The sequence below is a fragment of the Cynoglossus semilaevis genome, chromosome 9 (assembly GCF_000523025.1).
Source record: "Cynoglossus semilaevis isolate Cse_v1.0 chromosome 9, Cse_v1.0, whole genome shotgun sequence".
Classification (NCBI taxonomy): domain Eukaryota; kingdom Metazoa; phylum Chordata; class Actinopteri; order Pleuronectiformes; family Cynoglossidae; genus Cynoglossus; species Cynoglossus semilaevis.
In genome coordinates, this window is record NC_024315.1 from 5,037,280 (window position 1) to 5,057,022 (window position 19,743).

The 19,743-nt window shown below is 39.8% G+C and overlaps 2 protein-coding genes across 3 annotated transcripts in view; one reads left to right on the forward strand and one right to left on the reverse strand.

Annotated features, from left to right (window-relative positions):
- Nucleotides 1-1,406: 1,406 nt before the first annotated feature.
- On the forward strand, nucleotides 1,407-5,206 carry ppa2 (inorganic pyrophosphatase 2). The gene is made up of 12 exons (XM_008316672.3): nucleotides 1,407-1,855; nucleotides 2,088-2,149; nucleotides 2,225-2,272; nucleotides 2,353-2,406; nucleotides 2,525-2,644; nucleotides 2,970-3,056; nucleotides 3,232-3,358; nucleotides 4,017-4,144; nucleotides 4,222-4,307; nucleotides 4,443-4,512; nucleotides 4,914-4,953; nucleotides 5,053-5,206. The coding sequence occupies exons 1-12, from the start codon at nucleotides 1,663-1,665 to the stop codon at nucleotides 5,073-5,075; spliced, it is 1,038 nt and encodes a 345-aa protein (XP_008314894.1). The 5' UTR covers nucleotides 1,407-1,662; the 3' UTR covers nucleotides 5,076-5,206.
- Nucleotides 5,207-5,403: 197 nt separating this feature from the next.
- tet2 (tet methylcytosine dioxygenase 2) overlaps nucleotides 5,404-19,743 on the reverse strand; it is a 23,659-nt gene continuing 9,319 nt past the window's right edge. For both annotated transcript variants that reach the window (XM_025058286.1, XM_008316674.3), the window contains 9 exons: nucleotides 11,628-14,534; nucleotides 11,461-11,551; nucleotides 11,261-11,354; nucleotides 10,965-11,173; nucleotides 10,699-10,849; nucleotides 10,524-10,613; nucleotides 10,247-10,384; nucleotides 9,742-10,096; nucleotides 5,404-9,574 (listed from right to left, as the gene is read on the reverse strand). In XM_025058286.1, coding sequence (XP_024914054.1) covers nucleotides 8,163-9,574; nucleotides 9,742-10,096; nucleotides 10,247-10,384; nucleotides 10,524-10,613; nucleotides 10,699-10,849; nucleotides 10,965-11,173; nucleotides 11,261-11,354; nucleotides 11,461-11,551; nucleotides 11,628-14,490 — 5,403 coding nt within the window. In that variant the 5' untranslated portion in view covers nucleotides 14,491-14,534 and the 3' untranslated portion in view covers nucleotides 5,404-8,162. The remainder of the gene's footprint in view (nucleotides 9,575-9,741; nucleotides 10,097-10,246; nucleotides 10,385-10,523; nucleotides 10,614-10,698; nucleotides 10,850-10,964; nucleotides 11,174-11,260; nucleotides 11,355-11,460; nucleotides 11,552-11,627; nucleotides 14,535-19,743) is intronic.

A 19,743-nucleotide genomic window follows, 5' to 3' on the forward strand; every position in this document is an offset into this window, starting at 1 on the left:
AAACACACAAACACAGCTCACAGTACCAGTTGAGTACATGTCAGCTGGTCATCAATACAGCATGTGTCACAGTGTATCAAAAATAACAATGACAATAATATTATCAATTCCAAGCAATTTCTTTCTTGTTTAAAAAATGTTCACCGTACTCTTATGTAATCCCATGAGGCAAAACAAACAATGGAAAATCACATTTTCTCTGCAAACAGCTAATAAGTAAACACATCTTGAACTCTGTCGACACAGCAATTGTTTTGCTTTGGGGGAACTCAAATGACATCATGCTGTCACTCAGAGCTTAGTCAGACTGCCTTGTTCAAACTCAAAAATGTTCCTATTCTTATTAAAAGTTAAACATTTGGATCATATGTACTGTACATACATATAGAGGGGCAAAACAGAGCTTCAACATCGTTTTATATAAATATAATATAAAACTGATTTATGAAATGTATATCAGAAAAATATAGTTTGTGTGTTTTTATGCATACGTAGAATACACTTGATGCATTGTCCATTTGAGCAGCATTTAACACAGGCCCAAGGGTGTGTCATTTGTTTGAACAGAGACCAATTTACAAAACAATAAAAGTGACACATCAAGGTGGTTGGACCACATGTTTGTTTCGATCACAATGGATACATTGGTGATACATTGAATGGTGGTATAGACTTTGATCTCACACTGCATTTGTAAATGTATCACCAATGAGTTCATTAAAGTAGGGTTGGAAAAAAATGTGTATTTACATGGGAGGACAAAACTGTTTTATTCAAATGAGAAACTGAAACACAAATTAAATAGATAAAAAGAGAAGAGAATAAAAATGTAAAGTGAAATAAACAAAGGGAAATGATAATTAGAGGAATAACTGTACACCTCCAACACAGCCATCAGAACCAATTTGTGTTGAATTGTATGAATGTATAAATGGAGACACATCGTCATGGATTCCAACCAAGCCTAGAAATGAACCCTTAACCGTTTGACCTAATTTGTTCTATCCATTTCATCTACTTTATTCACCAAACTGGTTGTTATTCCCTAGTAGATCTTGGTTATAACATTCACAGAAAAATATAAGATTAGCTAAACAACAGAATATTATGTCTGCATTAAGTGTCAGTTAATGTATGTGCTGCAGAAAACACACGTTAGAAATCCTCACTTGATTTTCAGCGGAAAACGACGGAGGCAGAGGAAATACGTAAGTGTAATGGAGAGCAGAAAATTAAGGGTTTTATTTTTTTAATGTATATCAAATTCATTTGACTATTATCTTAAGCTGGTGACACTAGACAACTATATAGCAAATTATTTATTTGATTTTATTTTAGATAAATTGTAACCGCCATGTTGTAGTTTTTAAGCCTGACTAGTGAAACAAATATGGCGGCTTCCTGATCTGCGAAACGTAGCAGCTGCGGTGCACGAGAAGGTTGGAAGTTGGTCTGTCTGGAGGTACGCCGACCAACGGCTTTCTCGTTATCGCATTGAACCAAAATACAACAAACATTACGTTTGGTCGGTCAGTAAGAGCTAACGCACTGATATTTATTTGACTAGTACCGGAAGTAGACGCCGTTTTCAGGCGGATGTTGTGATTCTGCTTTGTAGAAGTGGTGGAGGACGGGAAATAGGAAGAGAGCGTGTTCTGTATCATGAGACCGCTACTGCCTCCGCGGTCGTCGCTCGGCTGCCTGCTGACACTTTTCGGTTCATTATCTCCTTCTAGAAATAAATTAGTAACACAAGCAGCACCTGCAGCTCATTTTTATTTGCTAAGAAAAAGCATGCATTATCAAACGGAGGAGAGAGGACGCCTGAATTCTGCCGACTACCGGATTTATTTTAGTAAGTTATTCATCGCGACATGTTACATGTCTTTCTTTTATTCAAATTATTATTTTAATATAGACACGTGCAGTGTAAGGTAACCCCCAGGTGACCTGTCTAAGTAAAGTATCATCTTGGTGCACACACTTGATAACAAAGTAATTTATTAACAGGAAAAAATGTTTCTTTTGCAAGCATAGTTTCCCAATAAAAGCATAATCTTTTGCCCTTTTTTCTTTTCTTTTTACAGAGAACTCTGAAGGGAAATACATTTCACCTTTCCATGACATCCCACTTGTAGCAGAAACAAAAGTGAGTTACTTAATAGAAATGTGAGTATCAATTACTCTTAAATGAAAACAGTTAAACACGGTGACTTATTTTCAGGTTGAAAATGACATACCTGCAAAAAAAGCAAAGCATGATGGAAATGAGGTATCCAGCTATTCAAGTACAGTTTTAACTTTGCCCAATAAAAAAAGGACACAAATTAAAATCCTCGTGTTTACTTTCAGGTGCTGTACAACATGGTTGTGGAAGTGCCTCGATGGTCAAATGCTAAAATGGAGGTTAGAAGAGAAGCCTATAAATAGATATGTTATAAACCTAGCCATTGACAGCCTGATTACATTTCCCTAGAATATATCTGGTCATTAAATCTGGTCTTTGTTAATGTTCAAAACTCAGATTGCCACAAAGGAACCACTGAATCCCATCAAACAAGACGTGAAGAAAGGCAAGGTTCGATATGTTGCCAATATATTTCCACACAAAGGTTATATATGGAACTATGGGGCGCTGCCACAGGTGAGTACAGCTGGTCTCAGTCAGATTTGCCCAAGTGTAATGTTGCCTAATGTTATAATTGTATGCTTAATGAATTGTATGTCTAGTTTTTGAATCACTGAATGCAATGACCTAATGATGCATCTGTGCCTGTGTCTGTCAGATCTGAATTGTTTTTTTTTTAAAACATTTCTCATGTTTATATCAAACAATCATCATGTCAACAACTCACATGTTTATATCCTAGACTATTTAATTTTGAAAATATTTGTTTACTTATTCCTTCCTATTCTTTTTTTGTTAATTCTTGTTATACATTTCTTTGAAAACTAAACTGCTGCAAAAGACATGGGAAGACCCCACCCACACTGACGGAGAGACCAAGTGTTGTGGTGATAACGATCCCATTGACGTGTGTGACATTGGCAGCCAGGTGAGACGGGTTCTGTAGATGACAAATCAAATGACATACACATTGTTTAATGCATATTTTTCATTAACAAGTGAACAATATTCCATCAGATATCTGTCCTAAGACATGACTTAAAGTCACTTTTTGTTTAGTTCAATTTTGTTTAGTTGATTCATTTCTTTGTTGGCTTGTTCAGGTGTGTTTGCCCGGTCAGGTGATCCAAGTCAAAGTTCTTGGCATCTTAGCCATGGTTGATGAAGGAGAAATGGACTGGAAGGTTATCGCCATCAATGTTAAAGACCCAGACTCGGCGAAACTAAACAGTAAGTTTGACCTGAAGTGTCATTGTTATAGTGTCCGTCACTTTTTATACTGCATTCTATATGGAGTTTCTGTCAGTATGCCCTGTCTATCTGTCCTATTTTAATGGTGATTATGAAAAAGCTTCTTTACTCAACTGTAGTTCTGTTGTTCTATGTCAGGTTTTTCCCCTGCATTCATTTTTGACAACTGATTATTTCCATGTGATTAGCATGTCCTACTAAAGGTGTGTTGTCATATTTTCTGCCAACACTCTTTTCCTGAATGTGTATGTGCCACACTATTTAATGAAGGACATATTTGCTCATCTGTTCCACAGAGAATCACATCACACTGGCAGCACAATAAAAACCTACAACTCACTGCCTGTCGATTCATACGTCTGAGTAGAGCGTTGTCTGTGGTCGTTCCATTCATGTGTTTTTTTACACTGAGAGAACAGTGTGTCACTGATGAAGTTCGTCTGTCTTGTTTCTGTGTTTTGTGTCGTGTGGTGGTGTACAAACATGTCACACTCTTTTACTGTGATGTCACATCTCAGAGTGGACAGCAGCATCTGCAACCAAATGTTGACTTTTTTTCTGTAAATTCGTCAGATCAGCACCTCGGCTGGTAGACCACTAGATCATAGCCTAATGTTTTTATTTCTGTCTGGTACAGATATAGATGATGTTCGTAAAAGCCGACCAGGTCATCTGGAGGCAACCGTTGACTGGTTCAGAAAATATAAAGTGCCTGATGGGAAACCTGAAAACCAATTTGGATTTAACGGCCAATTCAAAGACAAGGTACTGAGAACGCTCTTGTCGCACAACTGTGCTTCCTATAAGTGCTGACATTTCCTCTTTTGTTGTGTGGTCAATAGGACTTTGCAGTTGAAATCATCAAATCCACCCACGAACACTGGAGGGCACTAGTGCAGAAGCAGACAAACAGTGAAGGGATTGAATGGTAAGGTGGGCTGATTTAAAGCCTCTGCAAGTGAATGTGTGGTGAACACCTAAACTCTGACACACTGCAGACGGAGTTGTGCTTTTATACATGTATAATATATTTATATATATATTTTTAATCCTTTTCAACCAGCAAAAACATCTCTTGCTGTGAAAGTCCTTTGAAATGCACAGCTGACGAGGCCAGAGATGTGGTCCTGTTGGTGAGAGCTTATAAATCCTATACAGAAGAATTAGTAAAATATTGTTTAAACAGTTATCCGGTCATAATACTAATAATTAATACTTCAGATACATTAGCACTTATGTGTGAGATATGTATTGTTCTTTATGACTGAGCTAGATGGTAAGTCTCTGATGTAGCGCCATCTTTATTTATGCTAATAAAACATTATTTAAAGCTATTTATTGCCATTAATCATGGCAACATATACCATTATGTTTTGACGTCTTAATAATCCTGCCTAAAAACAAAATAATACTGAAACTAGTAAGTCAGTGAAAGGTTCGGTTTAGTAACTTTTATTTTTCGTTTTTCATTAACTTGTGTATTATTTAGTAACTCGTTTTTCATTAACTTGTGTATTATTTCATGAATTGCCAGGCCCCAGCATATGGCAGCCCGGTAGCTGTGCCTCCAGAGGGTAAGTCACTGACAGTCAGTCCACTGTCAGTAACCCTAGTTTCTGGTTGATGTTTTTTAAGTGACTTCAGCAATTTTATGTCGTTCTTTTCTTGTGCAGTGGACAAGTGGCATTTTGTCTGAGAGACAGACGGATTTATGTTGGGGGAACGCGTTCTCGGAAGCAAAAACATGAATAAAAAAAAATCAAAATAATCATGAAAGTACTAACAAACAACAACACTGATAATACTAACACTGATGGTATAATGATGGACAATTATTGTATAGTTTGTTGGTTGAATCTGTAATGATTTAAGTGATAAGTACGTAAATCTTGGCTTTTTTAAAATAATTTTAAAATATGAATTAAATTTGAAATGCTCTAAATATTCTGTGCTGTGTGTATCGCTTAAAACCATGAAAACTGAAATGAAGAGGCACATAAAACGCTTATGAATATTCACTTACGTTGCTTTAAATAAATATAAATTTTATTAAAAAAAACACCCACATCTCAGCAATGTCAGGAATGATATAATAAACAGTTCTCAAATAAACTGCATTCAGTACATTACAATACTTACAGTATTAATATCAATAATCATTAATTCCATTTTTGTCACATCAAATTTCCAAACAACTAGGTAAGCCTTTATAAAATATGACAGGCCAAAGGTTGCGCTTTTTCTTTTTTTTTCTTTTTTTTATACCTTTTAGTGTCTTACTGAAAAAACAAACAAACATTGTGTATCAACAGCTAGCTTAACCTTTGAGCTCAGCACAGATAGTGCACTAGATAAACCCAGAAAGTCATTCAAGTAATGTTGACTCACTCAGCAACACTCTGAAGCATCTTCAAGTATGGCCATGCTCGTAACCCGCTATGTCTTAGATACTTCGGCTTTCTCACCCACAACCTGCTACTGTAGCTGGGCACTGTACAATGAAAATAAACATCTGTAATGTATATTTATTTATTTTATTTTTTATTTTTACAAAACTGGGAGAGCTAGGAGACGGATCTAGAACTTCTAAGGACTACTCTAGTACTGTAAACATTGCTGTGACATTAATATTTACAGAGATGTCCTGGATTATCAATCAGTGATCGTTGTCGTAACCTGAATGTGTGGAAGGTTTGTGTCAGAATATGTGACAGAGCTGCGACCCACTTGTAAAGAATAAGAATAGCCAACGCCAACTTTTGGAGACTTAGTTGTTTTTCTACATTACAAATTCTTGGTATGTACACGGTGACATTATTAATTTATTTAATTTTTTTAACACACATTTACAATCTCCCTAAATAAAATCATTTAGCAATTCTTAATTACATATTTTTTTCCTGAAAAAAAGAAATGAAGTGCTTTCAGAAAATGAATACGTTTTAAGAGTGGACTACAATTTATAACCTAAACATTACAGTCATTTTAGTGTACTCTATAGCGATGCCTCAACTGACACAAATAGAGTAGAGAGTGTGGGTGGGTGATGTGGGCGTGTCATAATAATTACTAAGCAGTTATAAATAAATGCAATTATACATAGGTGCAACTATGGTAATCACGGCCACGGTGGTTCCTGCAAAATCAAATTGATTTCTTTTTAACCCAGATGATGATATACCTTTTCATCAGCTCAGTGCATCTGTGTTCAAATCGCTTATTATTATTTTTTGGAGGTCACCACAAAATATAAGTAAAATTACAGGGGAAGTGTTTTTGATGGCTTACACATAAAAGGGGGGATTCGGGCAACAATGACGTCCTCAGTGACAGTATGGCAAGATAACTACAGGTGGTGAAGACACTGTTTCTTTAAAATGTCCCTGATTTTACAGTAACATTAAAAACCAAGTTCAAGTAATACTTTCTAAAAGATCATAAGAAAGTAAGACATGAACTTGTATGCCTCTTAGGTGGCCCTTAGTTGAACTGTAGAGAGAAAAAAACAAAACAAACGACAGAACAATATTCCTATTGCCAGACTAGTTTTGAGGTATATGACAGGTACGTACTATACATTATTTAAAAGCCTGCTCGCTGGTTAAAGAGTCACATTGTATATCTCTAGTACGTCGTATAGCACCTTGTGAAAATAAAACAGTCAAACCCAAATGAAACATAAAGTTAGCATTCTTTAAAACACAAAATGAAGAACAGTAATTCAAAAACAGAAAAAAATTAAGTTACTGTACAAATCTCACCTGCATTACTTACAGTTAGAGAACAACAATTAAAGACCCCACAGCAAGCCAGCTGCCTTCAGAGACTGACACTGGGCTGACCCTGTTCTATGTTCCTTTAGTGAAAAAAAGCATATTTACCAAGCACAAAAGGAAAAACAAAAGTGTAATATTCACAATTCAGGATTGTTCAATCAACCGACAGTAAGGTACATAAAAAGTCAACCAACAACATGGTAAACCTGGAAAAGATCTTTTTTTTTTCTAAAAAAGTTTAAAATGCACCATTCAATATGGCTTATTTTACAGTAAAAATTACATAGGAAGTTGAACAAAGCACCAACACAATGATAGTCTTTTTTTTTTTTTTTTGCATGTGATAGCATACCCTATGTTTGCAGACTTGTAAGCTCAAGTCGAGTTCAGCTGGAAACCCAATCACCGGCACTGCAGCGACACAGTATAACCCAATTTTTGTTAAAGTAATCTTTAAACAATCAAAACAATTATCTTTTTCCATTTAAAAAGTGCTGTAAGACACTGACCTGCCACAAAACATTATTATGCTGATGATGTGGGGAAATATTTTTCAGTATCCTGTGGAAATTAACTGTTGCTTTGAATTGTAGCACGTGTTGTGGTTGTGTGTGTAATCCTTAGAAACGGTGACAGATGCACGTAAGCACCATGGAGGTTGTCGTTCACCAGTGCAGTGTTTCCGTCAACATTTTCACAAAATCCCGTAAGAAAAGTGAAGCAAAGACAGGAAAAAAAATAGTTTCTGTAAAAAAATAGATCCTTGTGTATTTGACTAAAAGCACCAAACAATCTGACACTGTACTTGCAAAACTCCTCTGCCAAAAATAAATACATAGTTAGTTGGTTCAACTAGTAAAGCTCGGTTACTGTAGAGGTGAAAGACCAGTTGACAGAGGTTATTTCGACTATGCAATGTTTAGCGGTGTTCAGAATAGGCAAGTGGTGCAGGAAGTCTTTCTGTTTTTTCATAAATAAAGCACCTTCAATTTTTGAAATAACATTTTTTACATAAACTTGCTGTAAGGTCCTGTGACCTTGGTGAAGGCATATGGAGTTGTACTAACATAGGTGTTTGTTGTGCATGACAAGGAGCCCTCCAGTAACCTCTGGATAAAACGTTTGTACGGAGGTACCGTGTTGGGGTCATATGACTCTGAATGCTCCCGCTTCACCCCCTTCTTGTTGCTCTTACTTGGTGTCCCCTCACCACCATTTCTTTCTGCATCTTCCTCTTTTTCCCGCGCCTTCTCTGCCATCTTGGCTTCCCATAACGCCAAACCATGCTTGGCTTCATTCAGATTTTTATGCTGATAAAAAACCAAGGAGATGCGTGTTGGGTGTTGGCGGTCAGGATTTTTGAGGGGTGTTGTTGCGTGAAGCTCCCGTTTGGCACATTCAATTAGAACTGAGCCATGGCTTGGTGCAACTGCCACACCACCAATATCCGGGTCCAAGAAGTTGTGCTCATTGTCTGACCATATCACAGGCTTTTGTGGAGTTGTGGGTGTCTGTGGTGTTCCTGGCTCCTGTTTGATACCGGAGGCCAAGAGACTTCCGTTAGGATGTCCTAATCCTGGCTGTGGCTCAGGCTTTAAGCAGCCAGCTCCCAACTGAGAGGAGGTCATCTGGGGCCCAGGCATTCCCATTTCTGTTTTGATTTGCATTTTGAAAGGATCCTGACCTGGTGGCAACATTTGAGGGCCTCGAGAGAGGTATGGATTTGGGTATCCACCAAATTGAGTGCCTTGACTCACTGCTGATGTATAGTCAAGACCTCCATGAACTGGATTGGATGTTCGAGACAGGGGGTCCATAAACTGGAGTTCAGTTCCTCCATTGGGACCATAGGGAGTGTAAGGCCTCATAGAGGGAACTGGCCTCATGTTGCATGGATTGTAACCATCGACCTGCATACCTGGCTGTCCGTACATTGGTGGATAGTTGACTTCATAACGATGATGTGCACTGTACTGCTGTTCTGGGTAAAGCGCTGGTCGTTGTTGTTGGTACATGTCCATGTGCTTTGGGTTGGAAGCATAGTATGGAAGAAAATTGTCAATGGGCATTCCCCCATTACCTTTAAAACCAGGATATGGTTGATTTTGTCTGTTCATGTAAGAGTTTGGTGTATGGAGTGGGGAATGATAAGGGCTTGTAGGTGTTGGTGGCTGGGGGGGATACAAACTGCCAGGCTTGGAAGTGCTTGGAAAAGAGCCTGGATGACCGGGGTATTTGGGGTAATTGGGTGCATTTGTTGAACCAGGATAAGGGGGTAAAATCCTCTGGTGCTGTTGTTGCTGTTGTTGCTGTAACTGCTGTAACTGCTGTATCTGCTGTAACTGCTGTGGATGTGCCCCAGGTTGGTGTTGTGGCAAACCTTGGTGTAGTGCTGCACCTATGGCTCCAGGAATAGGTCCTACACAACAAACACCAAGACATGACATTGTAACGGGTTACCAAACAACACACAATAACACATCATTTATGCAAAAATGTGTTTGTAACGGGTTACCAAACAACACACTATAACACATCATTTATGCAAAAATGTGTTTGAAATCTCAGCATTTAATATCATCCTACCTGCTACATGTGTGCTTTGTGTGGTATTTTCCAAACTGCCAGTTTTTTGCTTGGAGAGGAGTGCTTTCTCTGCCTTATCATTTGCGCTCTCAAGCATGGCATTCTTATTGGCAGCTGCCTTTTTAGCTTCCAACTTCTTTTGTCGGCAAGACTTCGCAGGCTCTGAAAGCATGCGAACTTCGCGGCGAAAGGTGCTCAAGACTTGAATGGCACCTGACTTTATTTTATCTAGCTGACCCTCCTCGCTGCCAAACTCATCAGTGTTTGAAGCCTTATAAAGTGGGAGAACGTGGAGTTGCTCGTCCTCAGGTATCTTCCCAATCTCTCGGTTGTCCTCGCGCGTTAATGTACAGACCTGCAAGAATGTCACAGTTACATACTTTTGCTTGAAACATTGCAAATGTGAAGTGTTCTAAAATAATATTGTACACTTGGCACATATAGTACAAATTATACATACCACACTGTACACTTTGATGGTACATATAGTACAAATTATACATACCACAGTGCTGCCACCCTGCATGTTGTGGAGGTCTCTGTGGGCATGGGCACAGAAGTCCATGCAAGCAGTGACTCCAGAAAATGGACGACCCTCCTTGAGCCCTAGTCGACAATCCGGTGCCCTTCGTTCATGTTCTACCTGTGTTCAGGTGACATAAGTAAATTTTCAGTTAAACTAAATAGTTGTCTAACTTCACAATGATGTGTTGTTAAAGTGCAGTAGTTTAAGAGAGGTTTGAAAGGGAACAATGGCTTTATATCTGGTGGTGTATACTTGCCTGGTTTCCATAGGCTTCAGGTGCCATAGTTTTGTACAGAGGACCCAACAACGTTGCCAAATTCTGAAGTTCTTTTTCCAGTTTCTCCTCCTAAAATAAATAAAAAGTAATAAAGTAAGATAATTCAACAGAAATTGTATGAACAAAACTGACAACTACAATTAAGATGAAATACCTCTTTTACGTCATCTCCTAGTAGCTTGAATTTTCTTGGAATTTTGCTCCTGGCAAACTTGCAACCGTTGTAATACATGCTCCATGAACAGCCAAAAGAGAATGATGCTCCAGAGAAGTCAGGATCTAGCCCCTGGCATGCACAGGTCCTCCTGAGAGTCAGGACAGAAATTCAAAAAGGTTACTTTTGCCCATGTTATTAAGTGTTAGCCAGTGATATATTGTTGCCTGCATGGCCAGGTCGGTTTTCTCTAGTGTATAACTCACTCCTCATTGAGAGCACATCGTCTTTGAGTGTGTGCCCCATGCTTTGTTAGAGTTTCACTAAGCTCGAAGTAGAGGCGGTCAGCGAGGCCTGGCTGAATGCCTTCCCAGATGAGCATTACCACAATGATACATGCTGTTTCACATGTATGACCATTTCGTTGCTTCACCAAAACGAGAACCTTTTCCTCTACACTGGATCTACGAATCACCTAAAACATGACAAGTATCATATTTTATGCTGTAAATTTTGCATGAAAAACAAACAGTCAATCTGAATCAATTAGATCATGACTTACCCATTTAGCAATGGGGCACCCCTGTGTACTTTTTCCTTCCTTGCCAGTGTATATTACTTTCTCAATTCTGATGGCGGAACCAGTGAGGCCAGACCTTCAAGACAAAATATAGACATTAAAATCAGTACAATAGTAACCAGTGGTTGTATAACAGAGTTCATGTTTATAGAGATTATCTTGTTTCACCACAAGATAATAACCTTTTCTCCATCATCTCCCGTATACCAGCAACGCTAGGTGCTGAACCCAGGTGGGTGTAGTATGGGCCTTCATCTTTCTCGCTGATTTGTTCTAATGAAACAAAATTTCATTAGGATTTTACATCAAATATTCAACAATGCTGCCAACTCAATGTTACAACACTCACCAACGCAGTGACAGGATGCTATGTCGTACTGTGTTTTTAAAGGAGTGTCAAGCAAATTCTTTATGGGAGTATCCAGCAGCTTCATCGGAGATTCCATAAAGCTTTGCAAGAGGTTTTCCTTCTTAGGTGTAATCTCAGGTGTGTTTTTTACAGAGACAGCATTGGTGGCCGCTGCAAATGATTCTACTCCATTTATTTCAGTATTAGTTGATAAGACTGTCACACTGCCAGAAGATTCCACTTTGACCTTGTTGGCTGCATTAATGACAAAAGATTTTTTCTCAAATACAGGTGACAGCTGGTACTGCTTCAGACTCTGTTCCATGGAGGCCAAGATGCTGCCTTGGCTTTTGCTTTGCATACACAGGGATTCTTGATTTTCCTGCTTGACTTGAATGCCACCTTGCATCTTTACATTTTGCTCCTGTTGCTGTAATGCAGAGGCCTCAAATCTTGGTCCATTTTCCAGTTTTATACACTTAAAGCTGCTTTTGGGGTCAATTAAACCCTGAGCTGGATATGGCAGGTTCTGTCGATCCTGCCTTTGTAACAGGTGCATACGAAGGGCAGCGTGCCTCTGAAAGTCTCTACTGGGGCTTAAAGGACCCATGGGTAATCGAGGTCCACTTTGGACCTGAGTGCTTGATGTTTTTAGCTGTTGTTCAAGATACATCTGTGTTGATACCTGTGGATTTAATGCACCCTGTAGAAGCTGAGGTTGTGATTGGGACGAGAGCTGAGGAAAGTCTTTGTTGTTGAGTTCCTGGCAGTTGCTGTTTGCCTGTTGTGGTTGATATTGCTTCAGGGAACTGTTACCTGCGTTTGGTGAGTTCTCCCTTAGACTCTGTTGTAGTTGTTGGATTTCTTTAGAGTTATTGTAACTAAACAATGCATTCTCACCATGTTGGTTTTGTGAGTTATTGACTTGGCCAGAAATTGCTTTATTAGATTGGCTGGGTTGGAGCTGTTGGTGACCCGGTGGAGGCTGACTGTGAGGTCTGTAATTTGTGGATGGGGGCCGTTGCCCTTCATATTGTGGTGGGTGGGACAGGGGTCGTTGTTGGTGACAGTGCTGTTGTTGTGTTGTTAAAATCTCAGGTGACAATATTTTCTGCAGGTCAGGGTCCTCACATAAAGGATCTGACTGCACCTGGTTGTGGTAGTGCCTTACAGTTGACTGATTTGGAGTAAACTTAAGCTGCTCAGGTAGAGGTTGGTGCATCTGAGATGCTTCAGAACTCGACTGCTGCCACTCAGTGGCAGTGTTGTGCTGGGCTGAAACACAGTGTGGTTGGCCTGGAAGGCAATCTTGCTGTTTTTTCTGCACATTGTTAGCCCTCTGGCTACTGTCCATGAAATCTGTATCAGGTCTTTGCTCTGGGGTCAGTTGCAACATCTGTCTATGAAGATGGTGGTTAGCTGCCCGTGGGTCTGACTGAGACTTTGCAGAGAGGCCTTTCCAAATATCCTGGTCTGGTGCCAGAGTTGACTGACCACTCTGAGGTTGCTGGTGGGGATGTGAAGCATTTAACTCTATCCAACCTCTTTGGTGTGAAGTTGAACTTAAGTTACTTCTGTGGTTTGAGATATTCTCTATTCTATTTTCTACAACAGAATGCTTGAGACTATCTGTCATGGGTCGAATACGGTCACCTACGTGTGGTTTTATGTTTTGGGGTTGAATTCCATGCTGATGACCACTGTCGGTACTAAAATGCTGATGCCGAACAGTCCCAAGTCCTTCAACTTGTCCCATTTTTTGTCTCTCGGAGTATGGACCTGCATTGAAACCTGTCTCTGACGATTGTAGAGGAGCACCTTGGTTCAAGAAGGATGTTTGGGTAAACACGGGACTGGATTTCCCATATAAACCTTGAGAAACATTATCAGTTGGATAACACTGTGAGCCATTTTGTTGTTGTGAGGTATTGGCAGTACTTTTAGGTAAGCTCATTCCAGCTAGATAACCTGCAGCTAACTCCTGACCAGAGTGGGTAGGCAATTGCTGCTGATGCGCTGGTTGCTGGTGTTCTATGCCAAAACTGTTGGAGTATCCATTCACAGTATTGGTGGCAGGACTGTAATCTTTGCTTGCTTCAGCATTGCCAGATGTCACATTCTGCTCTTCCTGTGTTTCAGGCATCTGAGCTGACATGTGCAATCCTGAGGTCAGTGACAGTTGTTGAGCACCTTCACTGGGCAACTTATTTGCCAGAACACTGTTAGCAGCATTGTGTGGGGTCCCAGATGTATTTGTTGCAATTGACACTTGTTCGGGGTAATACTGGGATAGTGTTTTTTCCAAAAGATCACCCGGAGTGGTTTCCATAGTTGAAGGAGGCGAGATAGCACCATTTGGAACTGACACATGTTTATCCCTCGGCAGATAGAAAATGTCCCCGTTTTGAAAATTACAGTGTCTCTTGTCTAATGTAACCTCTCTGTGTTGGGCATTGCATTCAAATTCTGTTGCTCTTGTCAATGCTGGAAAATTATCCAGCAAACTGGAGCTCCTGTCAGCATTTCCCTTCATCCCAGGATCTATTTTCGGTCTTTTAGGCTGGTGCACCAGTAAAGATTGTTCAGTGAGGGCATGCTTCAGCTCCCCATTCATAAATTCTCCATTCATCATGTAGGCTCCTTGATCAAATAGCCCTTGTCCCAGAGAGGGGCTGTGCCTCTTCATGCAGTTGACACCTGTGTTAGGCTTAAAATGATTCCAGTTTGTATCCCCATTGATCTGCAGATCTCTTTCTGAAGACTGGCTGCCATTCTGTAACTTGTGAGGAATCCCTTGAGGTGTGCCAAATTGTGATAACATCAAACTTTCTTCCTTCTCATGACTGGTCTGTTCTGTTTCCATCTGGCCTGATCAGAGTCCATCCAAAGGGCAGCCCTTTGTTCGTCCTGCAAGGCAAAAAAATACGATTACTACGTTGTCACATCGACATACTGTTGTATTCAAGCATAAATACACAATTCATTCATGTTTTCATGAAAATGTACTAAAGTTTAATGACAAAATGGCCCACGGATTAACCACCTACGTGCGGCCCGCTACCCAGCCATCTCATTGGTCCTTCAACAAGTATTGAGAGGTAGTCTCTCTCTCTCTCTCTCTCTCTTTTCCTCTCTTATAGGCAGCAAAACATAATAAATCCCCGTAGGATATTGATTTCTTTGTGCCACCCTTCATTGTTCATTCAGAGCATCTGCAAAACAGTTGCAGAGTGCAGGAGCTGCAGTCTAATCCATTATAATTATGAGGACGTCTTCTGCTCAGCTGTAGAAATAGGCAGCAGAGAGTCGCAGAGAGCAAGAGGATGTCAAATTCAGAGTTGTGTTTGCTGGAAAAAGATCCACGATGTAAGCTTTAATTGTATTCAATATAATTTGGTTAGGGCCCATTGCATACCTCTGTGTTTACTGCCTAGGTTTATGTACTTTATAGCCCTCACTAACATTTAAGTTCTGTTGAAATCTTGTGTTAATCGCTGTCAGGTAAAGGCTGTGGTCATAAATGTGCAAAAAGCAAAGGCTGACAAGAGATGAGATTCTGTCAAAAAGCTTCTGTCACTGCACAACACCAGCTATAATGTGTCCTAATTATTGGAATAATTAAGAACACCTGCGCAGGCTTTAAAATAGTCCAACATATCAGTGGATGAATAGTTTTTCTTTGTTTCTTGGTTAACAAAGGCTGTGGACTCTGGGCAGTATGTACACATACACAGCCTCTGAAAACCGTAATTAAATCCAGCTTTGTATTCTCACTAATGTAAACACACTATAGTCTCACGATTGGCAGTGTCCTTTGTTTGGGGGAAGAGAAAAGAAAACAATTCTGAAAAGTTTACGGTACTACGTGTTTAATTTGGCAGACCCCTCCTCCATCACTGATCATCACATCTGGACTGATTCACAGCTGCTTACAAACTCGCTGTTACTGCACAGGACTTTAATACAATTTGGAAAAAAAATATTAATGCACAATAATTGCAAAAAACGCTATGCAAAAGATAAATGGAGACATGAAGTTTGTTGTTCGTTTTTTCAGCTCATTTCTATATCATTTTGTAAAGTGACCCAAGACCTTAACACACTCCGCACTGTCGGAAGGTAAACAAAGCTAATGAGGATTTTGATAACTAAAGCCAAAATATGAACTGGTACTATTGTACTCAGTCGACCATCTGGACCAAGACGCCCTACGGAGAGAATTGTCAGGAAAGGCTCTGCTCCACGTAACGATCTGTGTCAATCACCCCTGCAGGACATTAGCAGCCTCCAAACCCTGAAGTTAGAGTGCTAAATCTCCCACTAACGAGCCGAGCTGTAACAAGTGTCTGGAAGCTCCCACTGTTCTGACAACAGAGAGGACAGCTGCCTGTGAGCAGGTGGAGGAGGACGGCCGCACAGTTAAAACAAAGGCTGCTCCTGCAGTTCACGGCAAATTTATACATTCACTATAGTTTTTACCCAACGTATGTGTACTGTGCAAGAATGACTAAAAAATTAAAAATATTTAGAAAAAAAACAATAAAAATCTCATTGGTAGGTGATAGTAAACCCAAATATTTTCCAGTTGGTGTTTTACACACAATGGTAATTTGGACTATTTTAAATTACGCCAGAAAGACTTGGTGTTGTTGGTGTTGTTCCCGGACAACTGGTCACTGGTTTTAGAGAGTTCATGTCATTTTGACAAATTACTTTTTTTTTTATATATATACAAAATAATGGAGATAACAGATTCCAAAATGTCACAACATGTAGACTTTACCCCATGGTGTGTGGTGGTGTTGTCAGTCAACATTATTGTGTAACAGAGCTGCACTGTAGTTGACAAATACATTACACAAGATGTAGATTATAGAAATAAATATAAACTAAAAAGGAATACTTAACTTAATTTATGTTTATAATAAAATCCTATTTTCAAATGTAGATTAAAAAAACAAACAAACATCTGTTATGGCGTAGAGAATATTCAAGACATATTCCAACATTTTGTTCATCAAAAGATGCCTTTTAATAATTAATTATATACATTAATAAAACAGAGGCTGAATGTATTTATCTGTTGTATGTTTAGTAAATAACCATAATGTAAATTATCAAACCAAGAAGAAGTGGAAAATATTTAGTTTTTAGGGTTTCTTGTCTTGAAACAAAAGTGAAAGATTTCTTGTTAATTCAGTGCAGTTCATTATTTTTATTTTATTTTTAAACATAGAAGAAACAAAAATACAAATAGACTCCTTTGCAACAACTCACTGCAAAAAGAAAATATCTAATTTTAATCATTCAGTTAAAAACATATTGACCCCAGATTTTCTTGCACCCAAATTCAGATACAATGAGAGGAGCATGTGAACACCACTTCCCGACCTCATGTGACTAGTCTTTTGTTTTGTCTGGCAGCCAGTAAATAAGTAACTCAGTCAGGAGGTGGGACTCCATGCTGCTGTCATTGTGGCTCCGGTCCTAACAGACACTCCGGGGTTTACAGCAGACTGAGCGGAGCCAAGCGGCTTCACAGTTGGAAACACCCACACTGACAACAACAAAAAAAATCTTTGCAAACCCAGAACAAAGCCAGAGATCCCAGCTGAGTGTGTGCGCGCCTGTACACGTACAAACACACTAACACTCACACCAGTCATACGCTGTTGTACTTCTGACTTTAAAGGTGCAGTTCTGCTGATTTTGTTTTAGGCTCCATGTGGAGATCTATTTATGATCTGCTGCCGTGGAACCAACTGAACCTAGAGTTTACTCAGTGAAATGTTGAAATGTTTTCATCTAGTCTCGTATGAACATATTTGAAACTATAATACAACTCAGACTGTCTGACATGAAGCAGTTTCTCAACTTTTTTTTAAAAATTGTATTTATTTTTTTACTCCCAGATGTCAGTTTCTTTGTCTACACGCTCTTGTTTGTTCTGCCCCCTCCCTCACTCCCACAACCCCACAGTCAGCGCTCCATAATTACACCTTAGCTCACTACTGCCTTTGGTCTGCTTCCTGCCTGTCAAGTCCATCATGGAGCCTGTGTAGTTATGGACTGGGCTTTTAGGTGCTGCTGGACAAACCTAGACCTAGTAACTGCCTGTGGTTGGTGACCGTGCAGCTGTATAGTTGTTTGGGAATGTGGAGGGTCAGTTGCTTTACTGCCTTGAGGCCTGGGGCCGAGGATGGACTCTTGGACAGAGTGTGATCAGTGTTGTAAAACAATGGACACAGTTTGCACAAGAGTCCTTTAATGGCTGTAGTTAATGCAGCCACACACTGCACTGCAGTATTGCAGTACTATCCTTTCCAACATAGTTTTTCTTCACTATATCAATGACTAAGCAATATCGCAGTAGAAATGTTCATGTCTGAATAATGACCTTTGTCATTCAAACCCGGTACACACCGGTGACTAAGTCTCAGTCTGTTGGACCTGCATCGTGTTATTGTTTTTCCCAGCGAGAGCCGCTGAAATATGAGAGCTGCCATAGTGGACGGTGTCTGGTCGGCGTGACTTGGCAACCGCACGTGACATTCAGGGCTATGGACAGCTGCTGGGAGACTGTGGTCTCTGCACCTTCAGGTTGATGTGTGGGCAGCGGTGCTGTGGAAGGAGACGCGAGCTGTGGGGCAGCTCCGTAAATCAAACATCCACTTGTAAAGGCATTCCCTGGGTTTGCACAGACGTCACATGAATAAGCTGTAGTCTCAAGTGAACATTTCCTCCTCTACTCACGCACACGGCTGTGTTTTCCTGTTGCAGAGATAAGATCGTGGGACATGCCTTTAAACAATTTAAAGTATCCCTTACTTGAAAATTTTGGGTATGAGCTGAAAAGTCATATTGTCACCAGAGCTAACACAAGGCGTTAGCAACAACAACAACAACAGAAGGAAACCTGAGCTAACTTGTTTGAAATAGTTCTGAGAGTTCTGCAGAGACGAAACACGCTGATATAAACAGCAGCAGGTCGTAGAGCAAAGACTGAAACATCATCCAAGTCAGCTGCCAGAAGTCTAATTAGGTCAGATGACTTGCATTCTACGTTACTGGAATTCCTTTACGTAACGGTCGTCACACATGATCCTAAATCTTTACATTCAGTCTTTATTTTCTGATCAATCAACTCTAAGGCTTTTTTTTTTATTATTATTATTTTGGCCTTCAGTGCTGCTGTTTTGCTGCTGTCATTGTTATTTCATAGACATTTTATGTTAAAAGGCAGAACTTTCCTTTGAGTTATGATGTCACTATGATGGTACTCAACGAATTTCACATTGGGGACAGTTTTGCACAAAAATGGAAGGTTTGAATACACCGGTCATGTTGCTGTGGTGTCACAGAGTATCAGTGCTCTGTGTGTTGGTGCTACAAATATGTGTCAGTAAAAGTCACTCTCTCCACTGTGGTGGGGGAGCAAAAGCCCACGTTTCTGCAGATATTTGTATAATTCAAACGTCTATGTAAATGTGGTTTAGTTTACCCTCTGTAATCTTCCTTCAGTTGTGCCGGTATCTTCTTACTGTCCTGTCATGTTTGAATTGTTTGTTCTGTTTTGCCTCAATATCCTGATAGTTCACCCAAAAAAAGGGGGTGTTTTAGTGCCTTAGAATCACATGAAAACACTGACAGCATGGATTATCCAATCAGATTTGTGAAGCATATTTGGTTTCCGGTTGACAATACCAGAGTAGTCCTTTAGACATGAAGGTTTTCTTAATAGACTGGTTCATAAATGTTTCACATTAGATTAAAAAAAAAGCAGAAGCAGAAATGTCTATTTTTTCAGCTCCTCTGAACTTTGGTTTGACAAAAACTGCCGCTCTCTGAGAGCTGAAGTCCTGAGCAATTCTTCAAAACAAAGTCCCCTGTGAGAAGCACTTTTTCTCATTGAGACAAAAAATGGGAGTTCTTTAGTCTCTCTGAGAGAAATCTTCAGAAAAACTGGATTGATAGATGGCCACAGAAAGAGAGACACCCACTTCTGTTTGTAATTCCTCCCCCAGAGAGACTCCCCTCCCCCTCCCGTAGAAAAAATGGATCTGTACAATCTGCATTGTTCCTTATGTCTAATGCAAGACAGATGTGACTTGAGGTG

Bases quoted from the DNA above. Each gene is read 5' to 3' on its own strand.
- ppa2 (XM_008316672.3), top strand. From the start codon at position 1,663: ATGAGACCGCTACTGCCTCCGCGGTCGTCGCTCGGCTGCCTGCTGACA. The intron at 3,057-3,231 runs GTGAGACGGGTT...TGGCTTGTTCAG, and splicing joins TGTGTGACATTGGCAGCCAG to GTGTGTTTGCCCGGTCAGGT. The intron at 4,308-4,442 runs GTAAGGTGGGCT...CTTTTCAACCAG, and splicing joins AACAGTGAAGGGATTGAATG to CAAAAACATCTCTTGCTGTG.